This window comes from Asterias rubens, chromosome 5, assembly GCF_902459465.1.
Source record: "Asterias rubens chromosome 5, eAstRub1.3, whole genome shotgun sequence".
Taxonomy (NCBI): domain Eukaryota; kingdom Metazoa; phylum Echinodermata; class Asteroidea; order Forcipulatida; family Asteriidae; genus Asterias; species Asterias rubens.
The window spans coordinates 12,519,467-12,539,791 of record NC_047066.1 but is presented as its reverse complement, the minus strand read 5'-3'; the positions used below and the strand labels follow the sequence as shown (position 1 = coordinate 12,539,791).

Sequence of the window (20,325 nt, the reverse complement as noted above, 5' to 3'; positions counted from 1 at the left end):
GCAGGTCATGACATCACAAGTGTCTTTACCCTATATCAAGGATCTATGTTTAGAATGATGGGACTTATATAGGGTGCGTTCGTTTAGCTTCCCTGGGTCGGCCCCGGTGTGTGGCGGTTTGTTTTTCCAGGACGAACGTGGGTAATTATCTGCACACGTTCGTCCTAGTAAAAACAACCGCCACGCACCGGGGTCGACCCGGGGAAGCTAATCGAACGCACCCTATGTCGCTATTCTCCGGGAGGCATCTTTTTGTTTACACCGCTGCTGAGCAGGTGTTGGTACAGTGCCTGTAACACTGCCAATTCCTGTCTTGAGATGAGACTATACGTTATAAACAATACCATTTATATGCACAGCTCCTCCATCGGAGGACTATTTAAAAAAGATTGCAACGTAGTCTCCTTAATGCTACTCTCACACTTGGGCGAATATTCTTGCGATAATATGAATATTTGAAATTCGCGACGAATTCGCCCCAAAGTTACGATTTGATAGTGAATAATATTATTAAGTTCTCGGTCGTCCTTAAAACCTCTCCTTACCAACATCTTACGCATATTTACGCACGCTTTACCAACAGTACCAATGGCTTACGAAAATCGATGGCGAATAACCGTCTTCACAACATTCGCTGAAATTTTAGGAAGCGCTTCGTAGTGATGTTCTCACCGAGTGGTGCATGTTCTTGCGAAGATGAATATTTGAATCTTGCGTTGAAACGTCCAAAATGGCGGTGGGCTAGTGAATATTTAATTTCGGTGAATGTTGCGAAGTTTAAGCGATTGTTATATATTTCCGTTCGTAAGCACATTCGCTAGCATATTCTCCCTATGAGAGTAGCTGCATAACACAATACAGGAATTGCCAGTCTAACAGTATACAAAACCCCTCATCACTGCGGTTATCCGGAAGAGTGTATTAGAAGGCGTGTCTAGAACAATGGTTGTGGTAGTGGCTAGGGCTGAATTTGCCGAAATTGCCCAATGTTATAGGTAGGTCCCTGTAGGCAACGGCCGTAGCCGTAGCCCGAAGTCGCTTGATTCACCTGACCAAACCCATTTTGGCAACAGGCCCTGTTGTAGACATTTTTATTCACCATCTTCCTCACTTCCCTGATTTTATAGGGATTGTATTTGGTAGTAGTGGAACCAACTGTTTGGTTCAATTTATAGTTTTAGATGCCATAAAACTAACTTGGGAAAATTCCAGTTCAAAGCGTGGTAGCGTTTTAAATGATAATTTCGCTGAAAATATGAAGCGGTAATGTCCACGTAGGAAGAATACTCTGCAATTACTAGAATACACATTCTAATAAACGTTGCTGCCAGTAACGCGTCTCGGGTTCAAATTTGTTGGGATAAAAAGTGATAATTTTTTTCCTTAATCGCATGTACTTCGAAGTGAAAAATTATGTCCAAATGTAAATAAAAGCTGAATTCTTACAGAGGAATTTCTTATAACAATTAGATTTCAGAGTCATTACAAAACAGTATAAGAGAACCTATTCATTTGTGTACACAAGATCCACAAATCAATGGACTTTTCTTTGGGAGAGTGGACGGAACCCAACAAGCCTATTTCAAAATGGTTGCAACGTAGTCTCCTACACAAGACAGGAATTGCCAGTGTAACAGTATACAAAACCCCTCATCACTGCGGTTTAAACAACTTTATTATCCGGGAGAGTGTACCAATTTAAGATGGTAGGCACGCCCTAAAAACTAAAGAGTTGAATCCAACACTTGCATGAGTTCGGTGAGTGACTACACTTTTAAAGTGTTGAATCCAGCATTTTATATGTTAAATCCAGCATTTGAAAGTATTCGGTCAACAATTTAAGTGCCAGTTTAACGTTTAAAAAGTTGATCCAACAATTCGAAGGAATTTGTTTGAGAAATGTTGAATTAACACTAAAATTTTTGAATTAACCCTTTTTGCGTTGGATCAAAAAAAAAATACTAGATTTAACAAACACAACGCTGGATCCAACACTTTCAAAGTGTAGTCACGCACCGAACTCATGCAAGTGTTGGATTCGACTCTTTAGTTTTTTGAGTGCAAGTGAACACAGTATAGGCCCTGTTGCTGGGTTTGGGTAAAATTTGTCCCGACACCAAAACCAAACAGCGTGTACTCTGCTGATGGTGTTCGCCATAATTTTTATTATTATCTAAAGTGACTCGAGATTTTAAAAATTCGTAACGTTCAAAAAGTGATAAACGAACTTCATACACTCTCTTTTTTTCTCTTTGAAAGGATGATAAGAGCCAAAGGTGACAAAAGTCTCGACGTTTCAATCATTGTTCTATATTTGTCTTCAGGAGAATGCCTGACTGCTGATTCAAAAGTTTTTTGGTTACGGTTAGCGCGATGACAAGCTTATGAACTTCAAGAAACGTTTTAAAGGCAGTGGACACTTTTGGTAATTACTCAAAATAATTATTAGCTTAAAACCTTTCTTGGTGACGAGTAATGGGGTGAGGTTGATGGTATAACAAAATGTGAGAAACGGCTCCCTCTGAAGTGCCATAGTTTTCGAGAAAGAGAGTAATTTGCCACGAACTTGATTGCGAGACCTCAGAATTAGAACTTGAGGTCTCGAAATCAACCATCGAAACGCACCCACAACTTCGTGTGGCAAGGGTGTTTTTTCTTTCAATTTGTTATTATCTCGCAACTTCGACGACCGATTGAGTGAAAATTTTCACAGGTTTGTTATTTTATGCATCTGTTGAGATACACCTAGTGAGAAGACTAGTCTTGGACAATTACCAATGGTGTCCAATGTCTTTATTGAAATAGTTTGCTGTTTTCAAGAATAAAAGTGCAAAGGCCTCGTCTAAAAGCATTCCATGCATACAGCCACTGCTAGCTTTTCTTGGGTTAAGAATACACAGGTATGACTACTCTCTGACCTTACACTAATAACCTGTTGACAGTGTACTGCCTTAGGATATCGCTGCTTCCTGACAATAGATTTAGAGCATGGTTGAGTTGATCTTATTTGCCGAGTTGTTTGGCTGTGTGTTTATGTTTATAAGCATATCTAGGTTACCCGAACCGTCAAAATAAAGGGATATTGATCGTATCACGACATGAGAACACAGTTCCGACATTCATAAAAAAAAAACACTTTCAATTCGATTCAATATCGAATCGATTGGTGTTTATTCCACACTTGCAAAGTGACATTATTACTGACTTTTAAACCGATAACAGCATCAAGAAGCCTACAGGCATTTTGTAATTCGGATGTGTAGGCAGGCCCCCTATAGTAACCCGTGTTTAAAAAAAAAACTTATACAGGCTTCACCAGCCCTGTATACAACTTCTAGTGAAAACTATAGGATGTCGGTTAGTAAATATCCCTTTTCAACTTGCCCTGTTCTCTTCTAAAAACTGCGAAATAAATGCTAAAAAAAGTCTTCCTTTCCAGATGTGAATAACAACAATCTTTTTGGAATTGTTGAGCGTGTTAATTTAACTTCATTTTGACAAAGTTAAAATAAGCACACACTGATGACAGTAGGCCTACATCATGAGCTATGAAAACGCACTAATATTACTAGGACCGGTTGGCTACTTTAAATAAGCTTATAAGGGAAAAGTTTGGTGTTATACTGGCTATTAAATGAAAGATGAATCAAAATATTATCTGTTCTACTTTCCTCGAGACAGACTTTATTTATTATTTTAAGGAGAAAAATTACTATCCAGTCAACAGTTATTATCCATTCTGTCAACATACCATACTAGAAAGAACGGGTATGATGTTTGTTGATTTTGGTTTTATACCCGTATCCACCGATGTAATTCCAGAGATTTGTGAACTTTCTGCATATTTTCACAGAGCTCGGGAGAGTACAATGCTCTCGGTGTATATGGGTTAAACCAAAATTGATATTCATAATCCCGATGCAAATTTCCAGGTATAATGTATTTTTTTCCAGAGCCAAGAAGTAGGCCTGCAAGAGTCAATGATGTGTCCTTGAACTGTGCATAAAATTACTTATTGACGGCACCTCGAGTGTCAAAAGTTATGTATGCACTTCTGAACACTGGTGCACAGGGTAAAAGGAAAGTCGTCTCAAACAGTATTCTCAAACAGCATTTTTTCGGCTAATTTAGAACTTAAAACTGGGTCATGCAGTTTGGAGTCATGAATGATTGAAGTCGCGTTCTCTTGACCGACTATTAATTTTCTGTTTATTACGATATGTTGGTGCACATTACTCACTCATAGACTTCCATCTTTATGGCAACTAAATTCATTATAATTGGTTTGGGTTGTTTGTGGTGGCTACTTTGTCTTGTACTGGAAATAAACGTAAGCATAATAAAACAACAAAATATCTCACAACATAGGTGCAAGCTCGTAGTGTCCCCGCCCCAACCCGCCCCACCCCACAACGACAAGACTGGCCGATGAGGGACAAGTCAAGAGAATAATAATCAACAGAGGGCGCGCTTTAAGCAATGGTAAGGGACGTCTGCTGAATTTTGAGATTGTTGGGGTTTCGAGTTTCTTCCAGTTTCTTCTTCTCAAAATGGCTTTGAGTTTAGAGGTTTGTGGATTATCTTAAAGTACAGTTTGCTTTGAATGTATGTGTTTTCTTTGTTATCGAAAAAGTAAGGTTAAATAGAAACGTATTAGAAAACAAATCGATTACAAATAAAAGTCTGTGTAGTGCTAGTGTGACACTGACTGACTTCACTTAGCCCCACTTGGCACTTGTATTTGTAAGTGTATAGCGTAGTGTTTTGTATTCACCAGTTACGATATGTGTGTTGTATTCGGTCCTACTACTTGCCGTCAACTCGCCGACTTGCCGTCAACTCGCCGTCAAATCATTTTCGTGCCGTCAACTCATTAAATTTACTTGAAAAATTTATAAATGGGGCACGGAAGTGTTAAGTCTGGGCTGAACTACATATTTCTCATGGTTTTCGGTACAAATTTATTCACAAAAACGACTTTGTGTTGATAAAAAAAGTACCAATCATTGACATGGGGTGTGGGGTGTCGTGGCCGAGCGGATAAGACCACCGAATTCAAGCTCTGATGCTTCTGTTCAGCAGAGTGTGGGTTCGAATCCCGGTCATGACACTTGTGTCCCTGAGCAAGACACTTAACTATAATTGCTTCTCTCCACCCAGGGGTAAATGGGTACCTGTGAGGACAGAGATGGTTCTTGTGATTGATTTAGCCGAGTAGCGCATATTAATGTTGCACAGGCTGCATACTCCCCACCAGGGAGTTGAGATGGTTCAAGGAGTGAATTAAGGCCCAGTGACCAGGGGTAATAATGTGAAGTGCTTTGGGACGCCCTCCGGGTGTGAAAAGCGCTATATAAAAACGGGTTATTATTATTATTATTACATCTTGGGCCAAGATTAATCCATATGAAAAAGCAAGATGGCGGCCGACGGTTTTGCTGCTTCGAGATAATTTTTTTCACAAGAAAAAAAACCTCAATTTTTATTCCGAAATACGACCTAAAACTTACGCAAGTTCTCTTTTAGCTGATAAGTCACTGTTCTATGCTTCTTTTGTGGATTTTAAATGTATATTGGAGGAGTTGACGGCGAGTTGACGGCACAAGTGAGTTGACGGCGAGTTGACGGCAAGTAGTAGGACCCGTTGTATTTAATGAAACGAGATTCATGAGGATCATGCTTGACAAAGGCAGTGTACTGCAAAACACAACTGTATTCAACATTATGTCTTCGTCAAAGCGTCATTTTCATGGGCGTATTTTAGGGTACTTGCTTCTTTATTGTAATATTTTTACTGGTCATTCTTTGATATTTTTCATTTACTTTTTGTTCCTTTATCTTGTAAATACATTGTTTAATGATTTTAAAGTTTTTGTGATGTATTTTGTAAGTTTTAGTATTTTTTTTTTAATGAATCCAACCGTATGTGGTTGCAAATAAAATGAACCTTACCTTACTTTACCTTACCTTTCTTTGCCATATAAGGGCATATCATTATCAAGTATCCAGTCCAACTTGGTTAATTAATGTTAATAATAAAAAGTCATAACATTAAATGTTATGATTTTTTTCACGAGCCTCGAAGTGTGACTTTTTAAATAAGATTATATAACTTATAAGACTAAGAGAGCTCATGTTTTTTGCACAACAAAATTTGAGACAAATTCGTCGAATGCTCACTTACTCCAAATTTATGCAATTTGTTGTTGGTACAATATAATAGAATCATTCTGAACTATTCCTGTCAAATTTTTTTCTTTCTCAATAGCAAGACATCCTTCGACAGCGTCAGCAATTGCACATGACTGTATACGCCCAGTGTATCTCACCAAACGGAAAGTATCTCATCGCTGGTAACAATTATGGAACCATAGCAGTCTTTAGGTTAGTCTTGGAAAGAAGTTCCCTAATTAAGCAATTTGTTTTAGTTACAGGGGAGGTATAATGTTCGGTAACCATTTTTTAAATTAATGGCAATGCCAATAAAAAGTTACTTTGGTTAGAGTATAGCAGCAATTGATAAGATAAATCATTTTTGAGAAACATTCATCTGAAAATAATGTGTGGTTATTGAAATTGAAAATGATAAATACATCCGTTTTTATCCTTCAAAATTTAAATCTGAGAAACTTTACTGTCACAATGTTTCTCAGATTGTGTATTCCAATTACTAATGATGCATAACAACTAGACTCATGCTTCACAAATGAATCTGAGTGTATGGAACACGCGCAGTATTTTGACAATTGGCATGCAATGTCGAAGGTACATGTAGAAGATGCCAGGTTCTAAAGGCTGGTACTTGGGGTTGTTTACAACCCTCAAAAGTGTGATGTCAGATGTTCGGGCAACCTCCTGACCTATAGAAATTGTAAAGGAAGGTTGCACTCTATTTGTTCTACTTGGCCCTATTACAACAATGAATAACTCTAGGGGTGAAGAATCATCATCATCCGCATCTTTTGGCATAGACCTGCGTCCGTGGCCCCCTCGTCCTCAAATTGTACTGGGGGTGCACTCCTGCTCTTAGCCCAGTTGCTGACATGCTTAAAGGGACCCATGCAGCATAATGGGGTCTTTTGTCATCTGCAATTGAACTTTCATATTGAGGATTTGGTGTTTGTGATTTTAAATTCATTATTTCTATTCCTTTTATATTTTCTGTGTAGTATTACATCATCGCTAAGTGCCGAAGCCAACAAAGAAACTTGGAAACCTGTAGTCACCTTCAAAGGTTAGTAAAAAGTCTCTTCTCAAATTTTGTAGTCTTCGTTCGAGACAACAATTTTATTTTTTTTTACATGAATGATTCATAGTATGAGTGCAATAGTGAGAAGTTTTCTGATAGTGGCGCGTGATAATGAACAAAAACGTACTGTACCGAGTCTAGGTGTTTTTTGGGGAAAGAACAGAGGGCTGTAACTTCAAGAACTCTCCCTTGTATAGGATTTGAGGTATTGCATGGTGGGGTATCAATGTTTGGTTTGCGGTAACACCATGGGGTGTGTGTATCTACAATGTATATTTGCCAGGTAGAGTTTGTTCTTTAGAGAACTGTCTTTCTTTATTCTACTACTGTCGAGTAGAGACTTCTCAGTTCTGAGAAGAACTGTCCTGCTTTTTAACTACTACCCGGGTGGAATTTATAAAAATGGGCTCTCCCTTGAACCACGGAAATACACTGAACATTGACCTAAAGCCTCCCTCTTATTTTCACCCTAGCAGGACTTGTTCGGTTGTGGGGCTACTGACCAAGTGCAGAAAGTACTGAACACTGGACATTGGTCCAATGGTCAACATTTTTCTATTAACTCTGAATTTCATTTCATTTTATTTGCCAGCAAACATGAACAGTCACATTAAAAAATTGGAAAACAAAAGATTTCCAAGAACAAGCAACACAATAGTTTTAAAGGCAGTGGACACTATTGGTAATTACTCAAAATAATTATTAGCATAAAACCTTACTTGGTAATGAGTAATGGTATAAAACATTGTGAGAAACGGCTCCCTCTGAAGTGGAGTAGTTTTCGAGAAAGAAGTAATTTTCCATGAATTTGATTTCGAGACCTCAATTTTAGAATTTGAGGTCTCGAAATCAAGCATAGAAAAGCACACAACTTCGTGTGACAAGGGTGTTTTTTTCTTTCATAGTTATCTTGCAACTCCGACGAACAATCGAGCTCAAATTTTCACATATGTTATATGCATATGTTGAGATACAGCAAGTGAAAACACTGATCTTTGACAATTACCAATAGTGTCCACTGGATAACGGCAGTGGACACTATTGGTAATTACTTAAATTATTTTTAGCATAAAAACTTACTTGGTAACAAGCAATGGAGAGCTGTTGATAGTATAAAACATTGTGAGACTCGACTCTCTCTGGAAGTAACATAATATTTTGAGAGAAAAAAGTAATTTTCCACTAATATATTTGAATTTGATTTCAAGACCTCAGAATTTGATTTTGAGGTCCTAAAATCAAGCATCTGAAAGCACACAACTTCAGGTGACAAGGGTGTTTTTTCTTCCATTTTTATCTTGCAACTTCAACGACCAATAATGAGTCCAAATTTTTACAGGTTTGTTTTAAGTGCATAATGTTGAGATACACCAAGTGAGAAGACTGGTCTTTGACAAATTACCACTAGTGTCCAGTGTCTTTAACGGTTGTGTTGCTTCTGACTTGCACACTGTAACAAAGGTATGGGCTGGATTAGCCAGGTCAATTTAATGCCGGCACGTTAATTTCGAGGTTACTGGTTCAAGTCCCACTCTAGCAAATTTTTGGGTCGACCTACAATTTTGAAAGTGTGTCTCATCAAGGTTTGTGAAAACATTCCTTTGGAAGACTACATTCCTCTTAATCAAAAAAACTGTGATGATCTTCTACCAAGTCTGTGATATTGTTCTGTTTTTTTTCTTCAAGCGTACGAAGGAGCTATTTATTCACTCGTGTCCACTGACAAGTTTTTAATAAGGTGAGATAACCTTAATTATTTTCATGAAAGAAGTTCATCAGGCTGGTAAAATATCAACTTATTAAATGTATTTTCTAAGAAACACATATGGGACCCCCTTATACCCCAAGTTCCACCCGGGGGAGGACACACTCGGCCAAACCACCATCCAGTGGCCGAAGCAGGCAACAGCGCCACCAACCTACTGGTGGTGCCTCGTTCTGAGGATGACTAGTGAAACTAGTCGAAACGTAAACAAAATTACGTGAGTATTTGGCTCTGTTTCTTAGAAAATACATTTAATAACTTAATTATTTTGTGTTCAAGGTGTTTTTGCTTGATTCTTTACTCTTCAGCAATATTTACTGCTTTGAGACACCCATCAGATGTGATAAAGCACTTTAAAGATATTGCTTATTATTTATCTTGTTTTTTTTTATGATTTCAGTGCTGGATGTGGTGACATTAAAGGCTGGACATGGAAAGATATATTTCAAAAGGTAGGGAAACAGTTTTCTGAAATATTTGATTGTGTAGAAGTGTAGTGGCAGAGCGTTAAGAGCACCGCATTCAAACTCTGGCATCTGGTGTTTCTGATCAGCAGAGTGTGGGTTTAAATAGGCAAGACACTTAACTATTGCTTCGTCATTCGGATGGGACGTAAAGCCGTTGGTCCCATGTGTTGTGTAGCGCATGTAAAAGAACCCAGTGCACTTAACTCGAAAAGAGAAGGGGTTCGCCCCAATGTTCCTGGCTGTGGCTGTATGCGCCATAGCACCTTGTAAACCCTTATAAGGTGCTACATAATTGGGTCTCAGAATTCATCACTGCAAAATCCTATCTTTTTGAAATTTGTATATACTCAGCGCCTTGAGTACCTTGTATGGTAGATACTTGCACTATATAAGACTTCGATATCTATCTTAGAAACCTAATTTATCTTGTATATCACTTTCATGAGTAAGACAGAGATTAACAGAAATTAACAGCTTTTACTGGTCTTAGATAAATCTTATGTGTTGACCTCTCTTTCTCGTTTTCTTTTGAATTTAGAATCCAAAGGTTGCTTGGTCCATGTCGCTGCCAGCTTCCAGTAACTTCGGTACATTTGAGACGAATGCTCTTGCCTACTGCAACAAGGTAAACAAAGAGTACACAAGTAAATTCAATAGACCCCTTGCTGTAGGCCACCATCGGGTTTTTTTTTTTTTTTTTTTTTCCACTCCAATGATCAGGAATTTTTGAAAATAAAAAACCTGTATCGATATATGTTTGGTTTGCAGTAACACCATGTGTGTATCTACTTGCCAGGTAGAGTTTGTTCTTAGAGAACTGTCTTTCTTTTCTACTACCGCTGAGTTGATTTATCGGTTGTTCGGGAGACTTCTCTGTTCTAAAAGAACTGTCCTGCTTTTTAACCGCTCCCCGGGTGAAAGGTATAGAAAATTGGCGGGACTACTACTTATTTAGGATCGTATAACTGCACTACCACGGAGACGGTTCCTGAATTGGTCTCATCGTATACCTGAACCCGTTTCAGTTTTTTATGTAGAACAAATAGTTTGTTAAAATTAACAAGATTGGTACTTGGGACGAGGATGCAATTGCTTTTAAAACTCAACTTGGTCCTGGAAATTCAAATTTGTGCTGTCTCTAAGCATAGTCTCGGAGTTGGTGGCACCACAAACTGGACACCTTTGGTGATTGTCAAAGATCAGTCTTCTCACTTGGTGTATCTCAACATTTGCACAACAAAATAACAAACCTGTGAACATTTGAACTCAGTTGGTTGTCGAAGTAGCTAGAGAATAATGGAAGAAAAACACCCTTGTCACCCAAGTTGGGTGCTTTCAGATGCCTTGAATTTGAGACCTCAGTTGAGGTCTTGAATTCAATTCAAATATTTTAGTGAGAAATTACTACTTTCTCAAAAACTATGTTACATGTACTTCAGAGGGAGCCTTTCTCACACTGTTTTCTACTACCAACAGCTCTACATTGCTCATTACCAAGTAAGCTTTATGCTAACAATTATTTTGAGTATTATTTTTTTTTTTTACGCATATCGCCAGACACACATGGCCTGAAGGCCACTTCAAGGTGTGCGCTACAATTTTTTTTTTTCAAAGGCCGTTGCTACCTTCTCCCAGGGCTGAAACAGGGTTACCCCTTTTACAGTCTGTACATGTAGGCTTGGGGATCATCAGTCCGAAGCCTGGCCGGTAGAGCAGAAAGCACTACCTCCCAAAGTGTCTAGTGCCTTTAATGAATAAGGTGAAATAGTTCAGTGCAAATTTTTCCACTGATGTCCAACTTGCTTGAACATTCACAAATCTTTCCAACCAAACACCACTTCCTGAACACCTGACCTTTACTCTAACTTTCAGGATAATGTTTTGTACTCTGGAGGAGGTGACTGCAAAGTCTACGCTTGGGATCTGGAAAGTGGAACCAAAAGGGTAAAAGAATTGTTTGGCTCGATTTAATAAAGATATTAACAGTAATAATAATGCTGTAAGCATTGAGTCACTCATCGCAGAATTTTTACACTTGCAAAGTATTTTACAGGATTTGTTGGTCGATATGGGAGTATTCATTCTAAACTAGAGGATGTAAATTTGAGTTCGAATCCAATCTTAGTGACATGCCTGTGAATTTTCTTTTTTGAGTGTATAGTGCTTAAAGACACTGGATACTATTGGTAATTGTCAAAGACCAGTCAGTCTTCTCACTTGATGTATCTCAACTGTGCATAAAATAAAAAACCTGTGAAAACTTGAGCTTCATTGGTCATCAAAGTTGGGAGAGAATAATGGAAGAAAAAACGCCCTTGTTGCACAAGTTGTGTGCTTTCGGATGCTTGATTTCAAGACCTCAAAATCTAATTCTGAGGTCTCGAAATCAAATTCGCTGAAATTGACTTCTTTCTCGAAAACTAAGTCACTTCAGAGAGAGCCGTTTTTATACTAATAATAGCTCTTCATTACTCGTTACCAAGTAAGGTTTTATGCTAATAATTATTTAGAGTAATTACCAATAGTGTCCACTGCCTTTAATACACATCGGTGTAATAGCAAAAACAAAATAAAACAATAACATGGTATATTTGTTATCCCTTTAAAGCCATTGGACACTTTCGGTAAACAGTATTGTCCAAAGGCCTACACTTCGTGTATCACAACTGATATAAAAAATAACAAACCTGTGAAAATTTAGGCTCAATCGGTCATCGGGGTCGGGAGAAAATAACGGGGAAAACCCACCATTGTTTCGGCACGTTGCGCCGTGTCATGACATGTGTTTAAAATAAATCCGTAATTCTCGACAACGAGAATTGATAATTGTTTTAATGTTTTCTCGAAAAGTAAAGCATTTCATGGAATAATACTTCAAGAGAAGTCTTTCACCATTACCTTCTATAAACTCTGCAAGTTATTTGTAAATCTGTGAACTTTTTTTTTTCTATGCCGAAAGTGTATAATGGCTTTTACCAAGACTGTAAAGAATCTTACTATATTGGTCTAAATGTTTTCTCAGGATACGCACAGTGGCCATACAGACTACATCCATGGTGTGTCCCTCTTCAATCAATCACAGCAGTTAACTTCATCTTCAGAAGACGGCACAGTCAGAATATGGGGTGAGTCCAACCGCATCCCCAGGATGTGTGAAGCGGTTAAAAGGTTGACCGCTCTCTCACCCTGGTATTGGATCGTTTGCATATCCAAAATGTTTGGATACGTATGCAAATTCAAATAGTCTGGCTACTTTTCGAAGTTCACATCTTCGTCATAATCTCGTAGTACGGTACCAGATTTAATAGCTTGTTTGTACATTGTTGGTTGCCGGCGGCTGGCTGTACCTATGAATATGGAACATATTCTAATATTGTAAAGTCGTTGTCCAATCAGGGGCCAAGTAAGGAGTTTCCATCCCAGGGTTTACTATTGGAAACATGGTTGAAAATAAAGTAAACCATGGGGATGAGGTTGGGGGTGAGTCACCTAGAGGTCTGAACCAGGGCCCACTTTTATGGAGCTGCTGAAGTGCAAAAAGTAGCTAAGCACAACAAAGTTAACCAGCTAAAAATACCTTGCTACATGTACAAATTGTGACAGGTCTCCTGCTTATTTCTGCTTAGCTGAAAATGTTCAGCATTATTTTCTGCTTAAAGACACTGGACACCTTTGGTAATTGTCAAAGACCAGTGTTCTCACTTGGGTGTGTCTCAACTAAACATGTACATATGCACAAAATAACAAACCTGTGAAAATTTGAGCTCAATTGGTCGTCAAAGTTGTGAAATAATAATGGAAGAAAAAACACCCTTGTCACAAGAAGTTGTGTGCTTTTAGATGCCTTTCAGAGGTCTCAAAATTAAATTCAAATATTTTAGGGGAAAATTACTTCTTTCTCAAAAACTACGTTACTACAGAGGGAGCCGATTCTCACAATGTTATATACTATCAGCAGCTCTCCATTGCTTGTTACCAAGTAAGTTTTTATGCTAACAATTGTTTTGAGTAATCACCAATAGTTAAGCAGACATTGCTTACAAATTGTGTGCTTTGGGGGGGGGGGGGCGGCGCACTCTCTGCTGCATAATGGGCATGGTATAGGGTTGACTGTACTACTCCAACTGCATTGCCATGAATTAAAACATTGACAATACTTGAAAACAATAACAGTTTATTGTGACTCTTGTTTACTTTGTTTTCCTTCTTCCCTAATGTTGTTTTGCCTTTGCTTGTTTTGTAGACACAAGAACATCAGGGGAGGCAGTTAGCATCATTGAACCTCACAAACATGAGGTAAGAAGTGTAGTTGGTTTGTTTGTTCAGATCAATGGAACTCTGGGACCTCCCACAAGGCGATATAAACACCAAGATGGCAACAGCCAATCTCCCTCATACAAACATTGGTTTAACATCAACAGTTATGAATTGCACCAACAAAGAAGTTGTGATTCAGTAATAGATGACCTAGTCATTGTGAAAGCAGCTGTTAGTGTTAGCTTGTTAGGATTCGAACCTATTACATTGTATCTTCTAGTAAACCTTATTATTACTTGTATCATCAAGTGGTAATTTCATATCTTGTTTTGTATTATTTATCAGGAATGTGCCAGACCTAGTCATGGTAAATGGGTCGGCTGTGTAGCTGTGGATGCTGGAGATGACTGGCTGGTGAGTTTGTTAACAAAATCTGTTTGTTTGGTTTTTGGGGGTGTTTTTTTTTTTTTTGGGGGGGGGTTCTTAACTGCCCCTTAACTGTGTGGGCTCAAGTTTCAAATCCCTGTTTAGACCCTGAGCTTTGCATGTGGGTTTGATTTTTTTTTAAATCCGTATTATTTTGGTTACGTAGGTTGTCCGCAGGGTTTTCTCCGCCATCTAAAACTGGCATGTCTTATTCATCTTCTCTACAGAAGTATTTTCAGGCCTACAAGGAACAATGCAAGGCACTTTCGAGGATTCCTTGGGTTCATTACCAGAAATATATAATAAGAATAATGATTTTAATTTTGGTTTTACCCCTATACACTGATATGTTTTAGCACTGTAAACTTAGTACTTTCCTGAGCTATGAAAAAAAAATCACAGGGATATTACTCAGGTGGGATTCAAATCCAACGACCGTTGCAGTTCTAGAGCAGTGTCTTACCAACTAGACCACCAAGATTGCCCGGTAGGTAGAGGCAGTTTGAATCCTATGCTTTAGCGGGTACTGCAACGATTGAATAGAACGTTAAATTTGCATCAGGGATAAAGAATATTCATTTTGGTTTTACCCGTATTATACACCGCTGTGTGTTTAAGCACTGCATACAGTATAGAAAAATCTTATTCATCATTTTCCCTCGCCATTTCGTATTTATGACCTGAAATGTTTCCAACAGGTTTGCGGTGGAGGCCCATCCTTATCGCTCTGGCATCTGAGGTCATTGACCCCTACTGTGACCTTTAACTCCCCAGGCTGCTGCCCTCAAGTGGTGACCTTTCATGAGGATTCGGTAAGAAGGCTTTTACCTTTATCTATTTGTAATGTATGTATTTTTTACTGGTCTTTTTTTCTGAGTTGCCCGGCTTGGCATTGATTTGAAATTTGTCAATATTTTATAAAAACGTTTGCTGGCAAATGAATCGAAATGAAGTGAAATGGCTTCGGCTAAGGCTCTGATGACCATTGGCTGCACTCGTCTCTATTATACTGACCTTGAAGTCTTCACACATAACCATGGCTGTAGTAGCCATAATAACAAAAATTTATTAACCTTTTATAAAGAATTGTTGATAAAAATTATCATGTTGTGTGCATTTCTTGCAGATTATTTCTGGAGGCAGCACACCGTTCGTTTATCACTGGAACATCAACGGTGAACCTAAGATCAAGGTGCCGTGCACAGCGAATAGTGTGTTCAGCCTCGCTGTTAATACAGAGAGTGAAAGCAACAAGGTAGGAGAAGCAGTTGATTTTGAAGTATTAGACCAATTCATTAACAAACCATGTATTGGTTTACTTGATGCTCGGTGCAATATGCTGCCGATCAGACTAGGAGCACCGGGGCGAACCCCTTTTCTTTTTTTGTACTAGTCAGAAGCCATTTAAAGATGCTATGTCAGATTTTTGGCCCCAAACATTAAAAAATAGATTTTTTTTTAGTGAATGGTATTTCAAAGAGTATCACTCACTCTAACGAAACAAAGTTTAACTTTTACTTTTAATGGTCAGGAACCATGACAAAAATTTAAAATGTTTCTTATAAAACACATAAGAATTGGTCACGTGATATATTGTCGGGATCCCGACAAAAACTCATTTTGAGTACTTTATTTCACTGCTACTAATAGTTGGCGGACTTTTTCAAGCAATCGCTCAAATGAAAGCTTGTAACTTTCTCGACCCCATCAAAATACCTATTGAATTTTAAATCAAAATTGTGGGGTCAAATCGGCCAAAAATCTTACATAGCATCTTTAACCTGCAACTTCCTTGCGAGCCACGGATCGCACACAATGTTCATTGAACTAGTTTCTTTTGAGAAGCTTTTGTCACAGGCAAAGTGAGGGTATTGACTTATGGAAGGTAAAAATATTCATCAAACTTTTGTTTCTTTTAGGTACTTTGTGTTTCTGGCAACAGCTCTCTCATCGATATATACACCAACTTTGGCTACAAGACGTTTTCTCTTAATTTCTGCTGATCTGAGATGACTTAAACAGCAAATCACAGTGACCGGCCAGGATTCGAACCCACAGTTTGCCTACTCCTCTACCTATGCTCCAAACTGAGGCCTGTTTTATAACACCTTAGTCCTCATTGGACCCAGTGAGAGAAAGTTGTCATGAACACAACTAGTTTTGCTTAGCACAAAACCGGTTACCAGCAAATACTTTTTAATGATGTTTTCTGTGGCTGGTTCCCCTCTGTAGTTGTTGCCTAGCTCAAATGAAAACTGGTTTATAGCAGAGTTACCCACGTGACAACTTGATGGCATAAGACGCATACAGCACTTGTTAGCTGTCGTCAAGGATCTATTCTCATGTAACTAAATACCACACTTCGGGTTGGAGTTTTAGCAAAAAATCCACAAGACTGGATGGCTTGTACATAGCTCAATATTTTGACTAGTCCAGAAATGCCCCCTACTACACTTTTACAAGACCAGACTCAAAATGAAAGAAAAATGACCGAGTCCTGACAACATGCATTTAAGACATCTGTGAAGAAGTTTTATCTCATCTGTCGTGTGAGGTATTTAGCATTACCGGTACTCAATACAATTCAGTAGAAGGTATTTTTAAGACTCAAGGTCAACAAGGACTTGTCTAACACTGAAACCACTGGCCTGCGATCCAGTGTGAAGTTGGAGCCCTGATACTGCATCTTACATGTGCAATTCTTTGCGGATCGAGGGGTGCGGAATGGACCTGAGCAATACCCCCAACCCCATGGCAAAATTAATCCAACACCAGTTTTATGATACACTGGATGAGAGGTCAAAGGGTCAAAGGGTTGCAAATGACTCTGTGGATCCGCCCCTCTGGGCCTGCAATCAGCAGCTGAATGGGCAACGTTGCCTTAGATCGGGCGAGTGGGTCTTTGTAAAGCGCTTGAATCCTTGGCATATTTGTGTGGATCATTGTATTCTACTTTTAAAACATCTTCCTATGATATGCATTTTATAACAAACGGTTCAAACGCTTTTCAAAGACCAACTCGCCCGATCCAAGGCAATGTGTCCCTTTAAGCACAAAAACTATCTCATTACAAAAATTGCCGACCAGAATACTTTTTTTTCTGAAAGGATTTAAACTGGTCTCATAACGACCAGTCAGCCCGTAAAGAGTTAATTGATATAATGGTTGCAAGGATAAAGAGTTGATGTTTGTATGTTTTTTTTTACATGTTGATAAATAAATGGCATTCCATAATATTTATATCTTTTGCTTTAGTTATTATTTTGCTCTGATCAATGGTTTTGTACCAATAAAGTACTTAAATTTGGTTCCTCTGAAATGTTTTTGAAGTTAGAAGTGAAGACCTGGAGTAAAGCGGACCAACTTGGGTCAGGCTATCTTAACATTTAAAGGAAGGGTATCATAAGCTGTTGATATAATAAAGAAGCCACAAAGAAATGTTTTAGAGAAAGTAGTAAATTTTCACCAACAAATTTGAATGTGAGAAAAGCTTCAGGCATTAAGCTGTCCTCATTCATCTTGAAGCACCCCATGCAACAAGGTTTTTTCGTTCATTATTCTCTTGCAACAATTCATTGACCAACCGAGCCAAAATTTTCATAGCTTTATTTTATGCATATATGTTGGGACAGCAAGTGATCGAGGATAGGCCCACTTGTCTTTGACGAAATACCAAAAGTAAGGATTTATATCGTAGATGTTTTGAGCAATCAATTTATACATTGCTTGTATGATAACTGACATTCGAGAGACAAAGGAAAATAAATTTGTTTTTCCAAAAAACGTTGATTTTCACAGGTTTACTTTGTGTGTTCGAACTAGAGATGTTCTATAAATCAATAAGAATAATAAAGCAAAGCAATCAAGAATTCAACCCCAATTGGATCACTTCACATGGTCTTTTTGACTCTTAAAGGGTCAGCCACAGTTGCTTTTTTTGTCAGATTTCCATAATTTTTGAGTCAAGTTAACTCAATATGGGTCAAGCAATACCCAACTTGTCTTGAGGCATGTACCAGTACAAATTTGTCCAAGGTAGGATGTTTAAAGAGGACTTGGCACATTTACCAAACAATTTAGTGCACTAAACAATTTAGAGCACTAAACTTTGACACAATAACAGTAGTCAAAGTCCTCATATGCTTTGACATGCTCTAACCTTTATTAGTATAATAAAGTTTTTGCATACTAAAAGTTCTTTTGAACCCCACAAGTGTAATGTCGTGAATTTTCCTGAGTATAACCTGAAATAACTAAGACAGTTTAAAAATGTAATCCCCCCCCCCTCTAACCACCGGCAAACAACGCCCACCCACTCCACCAGAAGAAGGCGAATATTTCGCGAATGTAGCGCCCTCTAGTGACGGCACAAGTTTATAATGACTGGTACCCTACCCCCACATACAAGGAAGGGGGGAAGATGAAGAGTACCAGTGTTAGGATTTCCATTATTGACGCCATTTATTTTATCAAACGGCGTGAAGCCTTCCGTCACGTTGTTTCGAAGTCTTATAAATTCCCTTTTCTGCTTTTGTTCTGCTTATCTCCAGCTGCTAGAACAGGAGGAGATAACACAGAAACTTTTGGTATGCATTTCAATGATATACTCTCAATAAAAACTTAATTTCTGTGAAGTTTAATTAAGGGATACGACAAACACCACCAAAAACAATACATTACAAAAGTCCGCAGTCAACTTGACTTTTGGGGGGTCGAGCGATGATTCTTAGAACCTTTTTTGACAAGGTTCAACTCCGAATTCTCACCCATTTTTCACCATTTTCTTTATACATGTAGTTGACTTGAAACTTGCATTAATTTGCTAGATTGTGTTATTACTGTATCGGACAGGGTAGGTACAACTTGCATTTTTTTACAAGTAATTTGATGCTAAATTAGTGAAGCAAATTTAGTTGGAAACTACCATTTTTCAACAGAACAAGTGAAGTGAAGAACTTCAAAAGAGGCTCAGCCAAGGCTAAGGTCTTGTGTTGAAATATTGAACTGTAATTGTTGTAACTTGTATGTACTTTGTAGTTGCAATAACGTAACCTTCCTCCTGACGGCAGAGCCGGCTGGAGGGTTGCGTTATCGCAGCACTTTGTAGCTTAACATTTGTACAAGTGACCAAAGTTTCTTTGTTTACAAAACACAAAACACAAGACCAGGCTCAAAATAAGAAAAGAAGCTGTCGGCTGTTGTCAAAAAAAGGTCTGCTGGACCTGAGTGTGTGCATGGTGTGCTGTGGCGGGAACAGTTACTAACTATTTTAGAAACCACACAAAAAAATAATATTTGAATTTATGAAATAAAATTTTAAAGAATGCGCAGAAAGTACGTGGACAGTGACTTGGCCTAGTCAAAGTCCCATCTCTCACTCGCTCACACACAAAGTTTGTGATGACGTAACCCTCCTCGCGACGGCTTCGCCGTTATCGCAATTAGCACAAACACTGCAAAGGAAAGTGCCAGCTTCAGTTTGGTCTTTTATTAAATTAAAAACAGAGGTTCGAGGTTGATCCAGTAAAACTAGATAGTTGAACCACAAAGCGTTCGGCTGACAGCCTACTTAACTTAAGGTTTGTCTTCTTGTGTTTTAGCTCAGCTGAGAGATCTTACGGGATACTGCAGCCATGGCAGACTTCTTCGACAGCGAGGCAGAGGTGTCTGATGAAGATGTCAAGCTAAGCAGTGATGAAGAAGAAGATGAGGAAGGAGGTCAGTTATACCATACCAACTTTCTTGTTTGTTTACTTTAAGACCTTGCTCTAGAATTGCAAGGGTCATGGGTTCGAATCCCACCAGAGTAACATGCCTGTGATATTTTTTCACTGGACTCAGGGAAAGTACTGAGTATATAGTGCTAACACACATCGGTGTATGGGTAAAAAACAAAATTAATATTGTTTATTTTGTTTATTTTGTTTGTTATTTGAGATGATCTTCCTAACTCGGCAAAGCTCCCACAAGGGAATGTGATTGCCAAGCTGGCAGCAGCCAATCTCTCTCATATATAAACATTGGTTAATTATTGCCTATGATTATGAATTGCACAAGTCATCATTTGTGTGATTCTGAAAATAGGGGGCATGGCTAGATTCGAACCCACAACCTTGTGAATGCAGGTCTTGCAGTTTAACCACATGACTACTCTGACTTTC

The 20,325-nt window shown here is 38.5% G+C and overlaps 2 protein-coding genes across 2 annotated transcripts in view; both read left to right on the top strand.

The window, feature by feature from the left end:
• The first annotated feature begins 4,472 nt into the window (after positions 1-4,472).
• LOC117290910 (THO complex subunit 6 homolog) lies at positions 4,473-17,518 on the top strand. Its single transcript, XM_033772482.1, has 13 exons — positions 4,473-4,568; positions 6,269-6,384; positions 7,170-7,234; positions 8,936-8,987; positions 9,415-9,466; positions 10,020-10,106; positions 11,354-11,425; positions 12,504-12,606; positions 13,725-13,777; positions 14,084-14,152; positions 14,863-14,976; positions 15,291-15,419; positions 16,084-17,518. The coding sequence occupies exons 1-13, from the start codon at positions 4,551-4,553 to the stop codon at positions 16,165-16,167; spliced, it is 1,014 nt and encodes a 337-aa protein (XP_033628373.1). The 5' UTR covers positions 4,473-4,550; the 3' UTR covers positions 16,168-17,518.
• Positions 17,519-18,615: 1,097 nt separating this feature from the next.
• The window catches only part of LOC117289980 (transcription elongation factor SPT6-like), a 48,269-nt gene continuing 46,559 nt past the window's right edge, over positions 18,616-20,325 (top strand). Inside the window, exons 1-2 of the mRNA XM_033771183.1 lie at positions 18,616-18,750; positions 19,765-19,882. Coding sequence (XP_033627074.1) covers positions 19,798-19,882 — 85 coding nt within the window. The 5' untranslated portion in view covers positions 18,616-18,750; positions 19,765-19,797. The remainder of the gene's footprint in view (positions 18,751-19,764; positions 19,883-20,325) is intronic.

Excerpts from the sequence above, each read along its gene's own strand:
- LOC117290910 (XM_033772482.1), top strand. Across the intron at positions 10,107-11,353 it reads CTCTTGCCTACTGCAACAAG|GATAATGTTTTGTACTCTGG; the intron begins GTAAACAAAGAG and ends TCTAACTTTCAG. Across the intron at positions 11,426-12,503 it reads TGGAAAGTGGAACCAAAAGG|GATACGCACAGTGGCCATAC; the intron begins GTAAAAGAATTG and ends ATGTTTTCTCAG.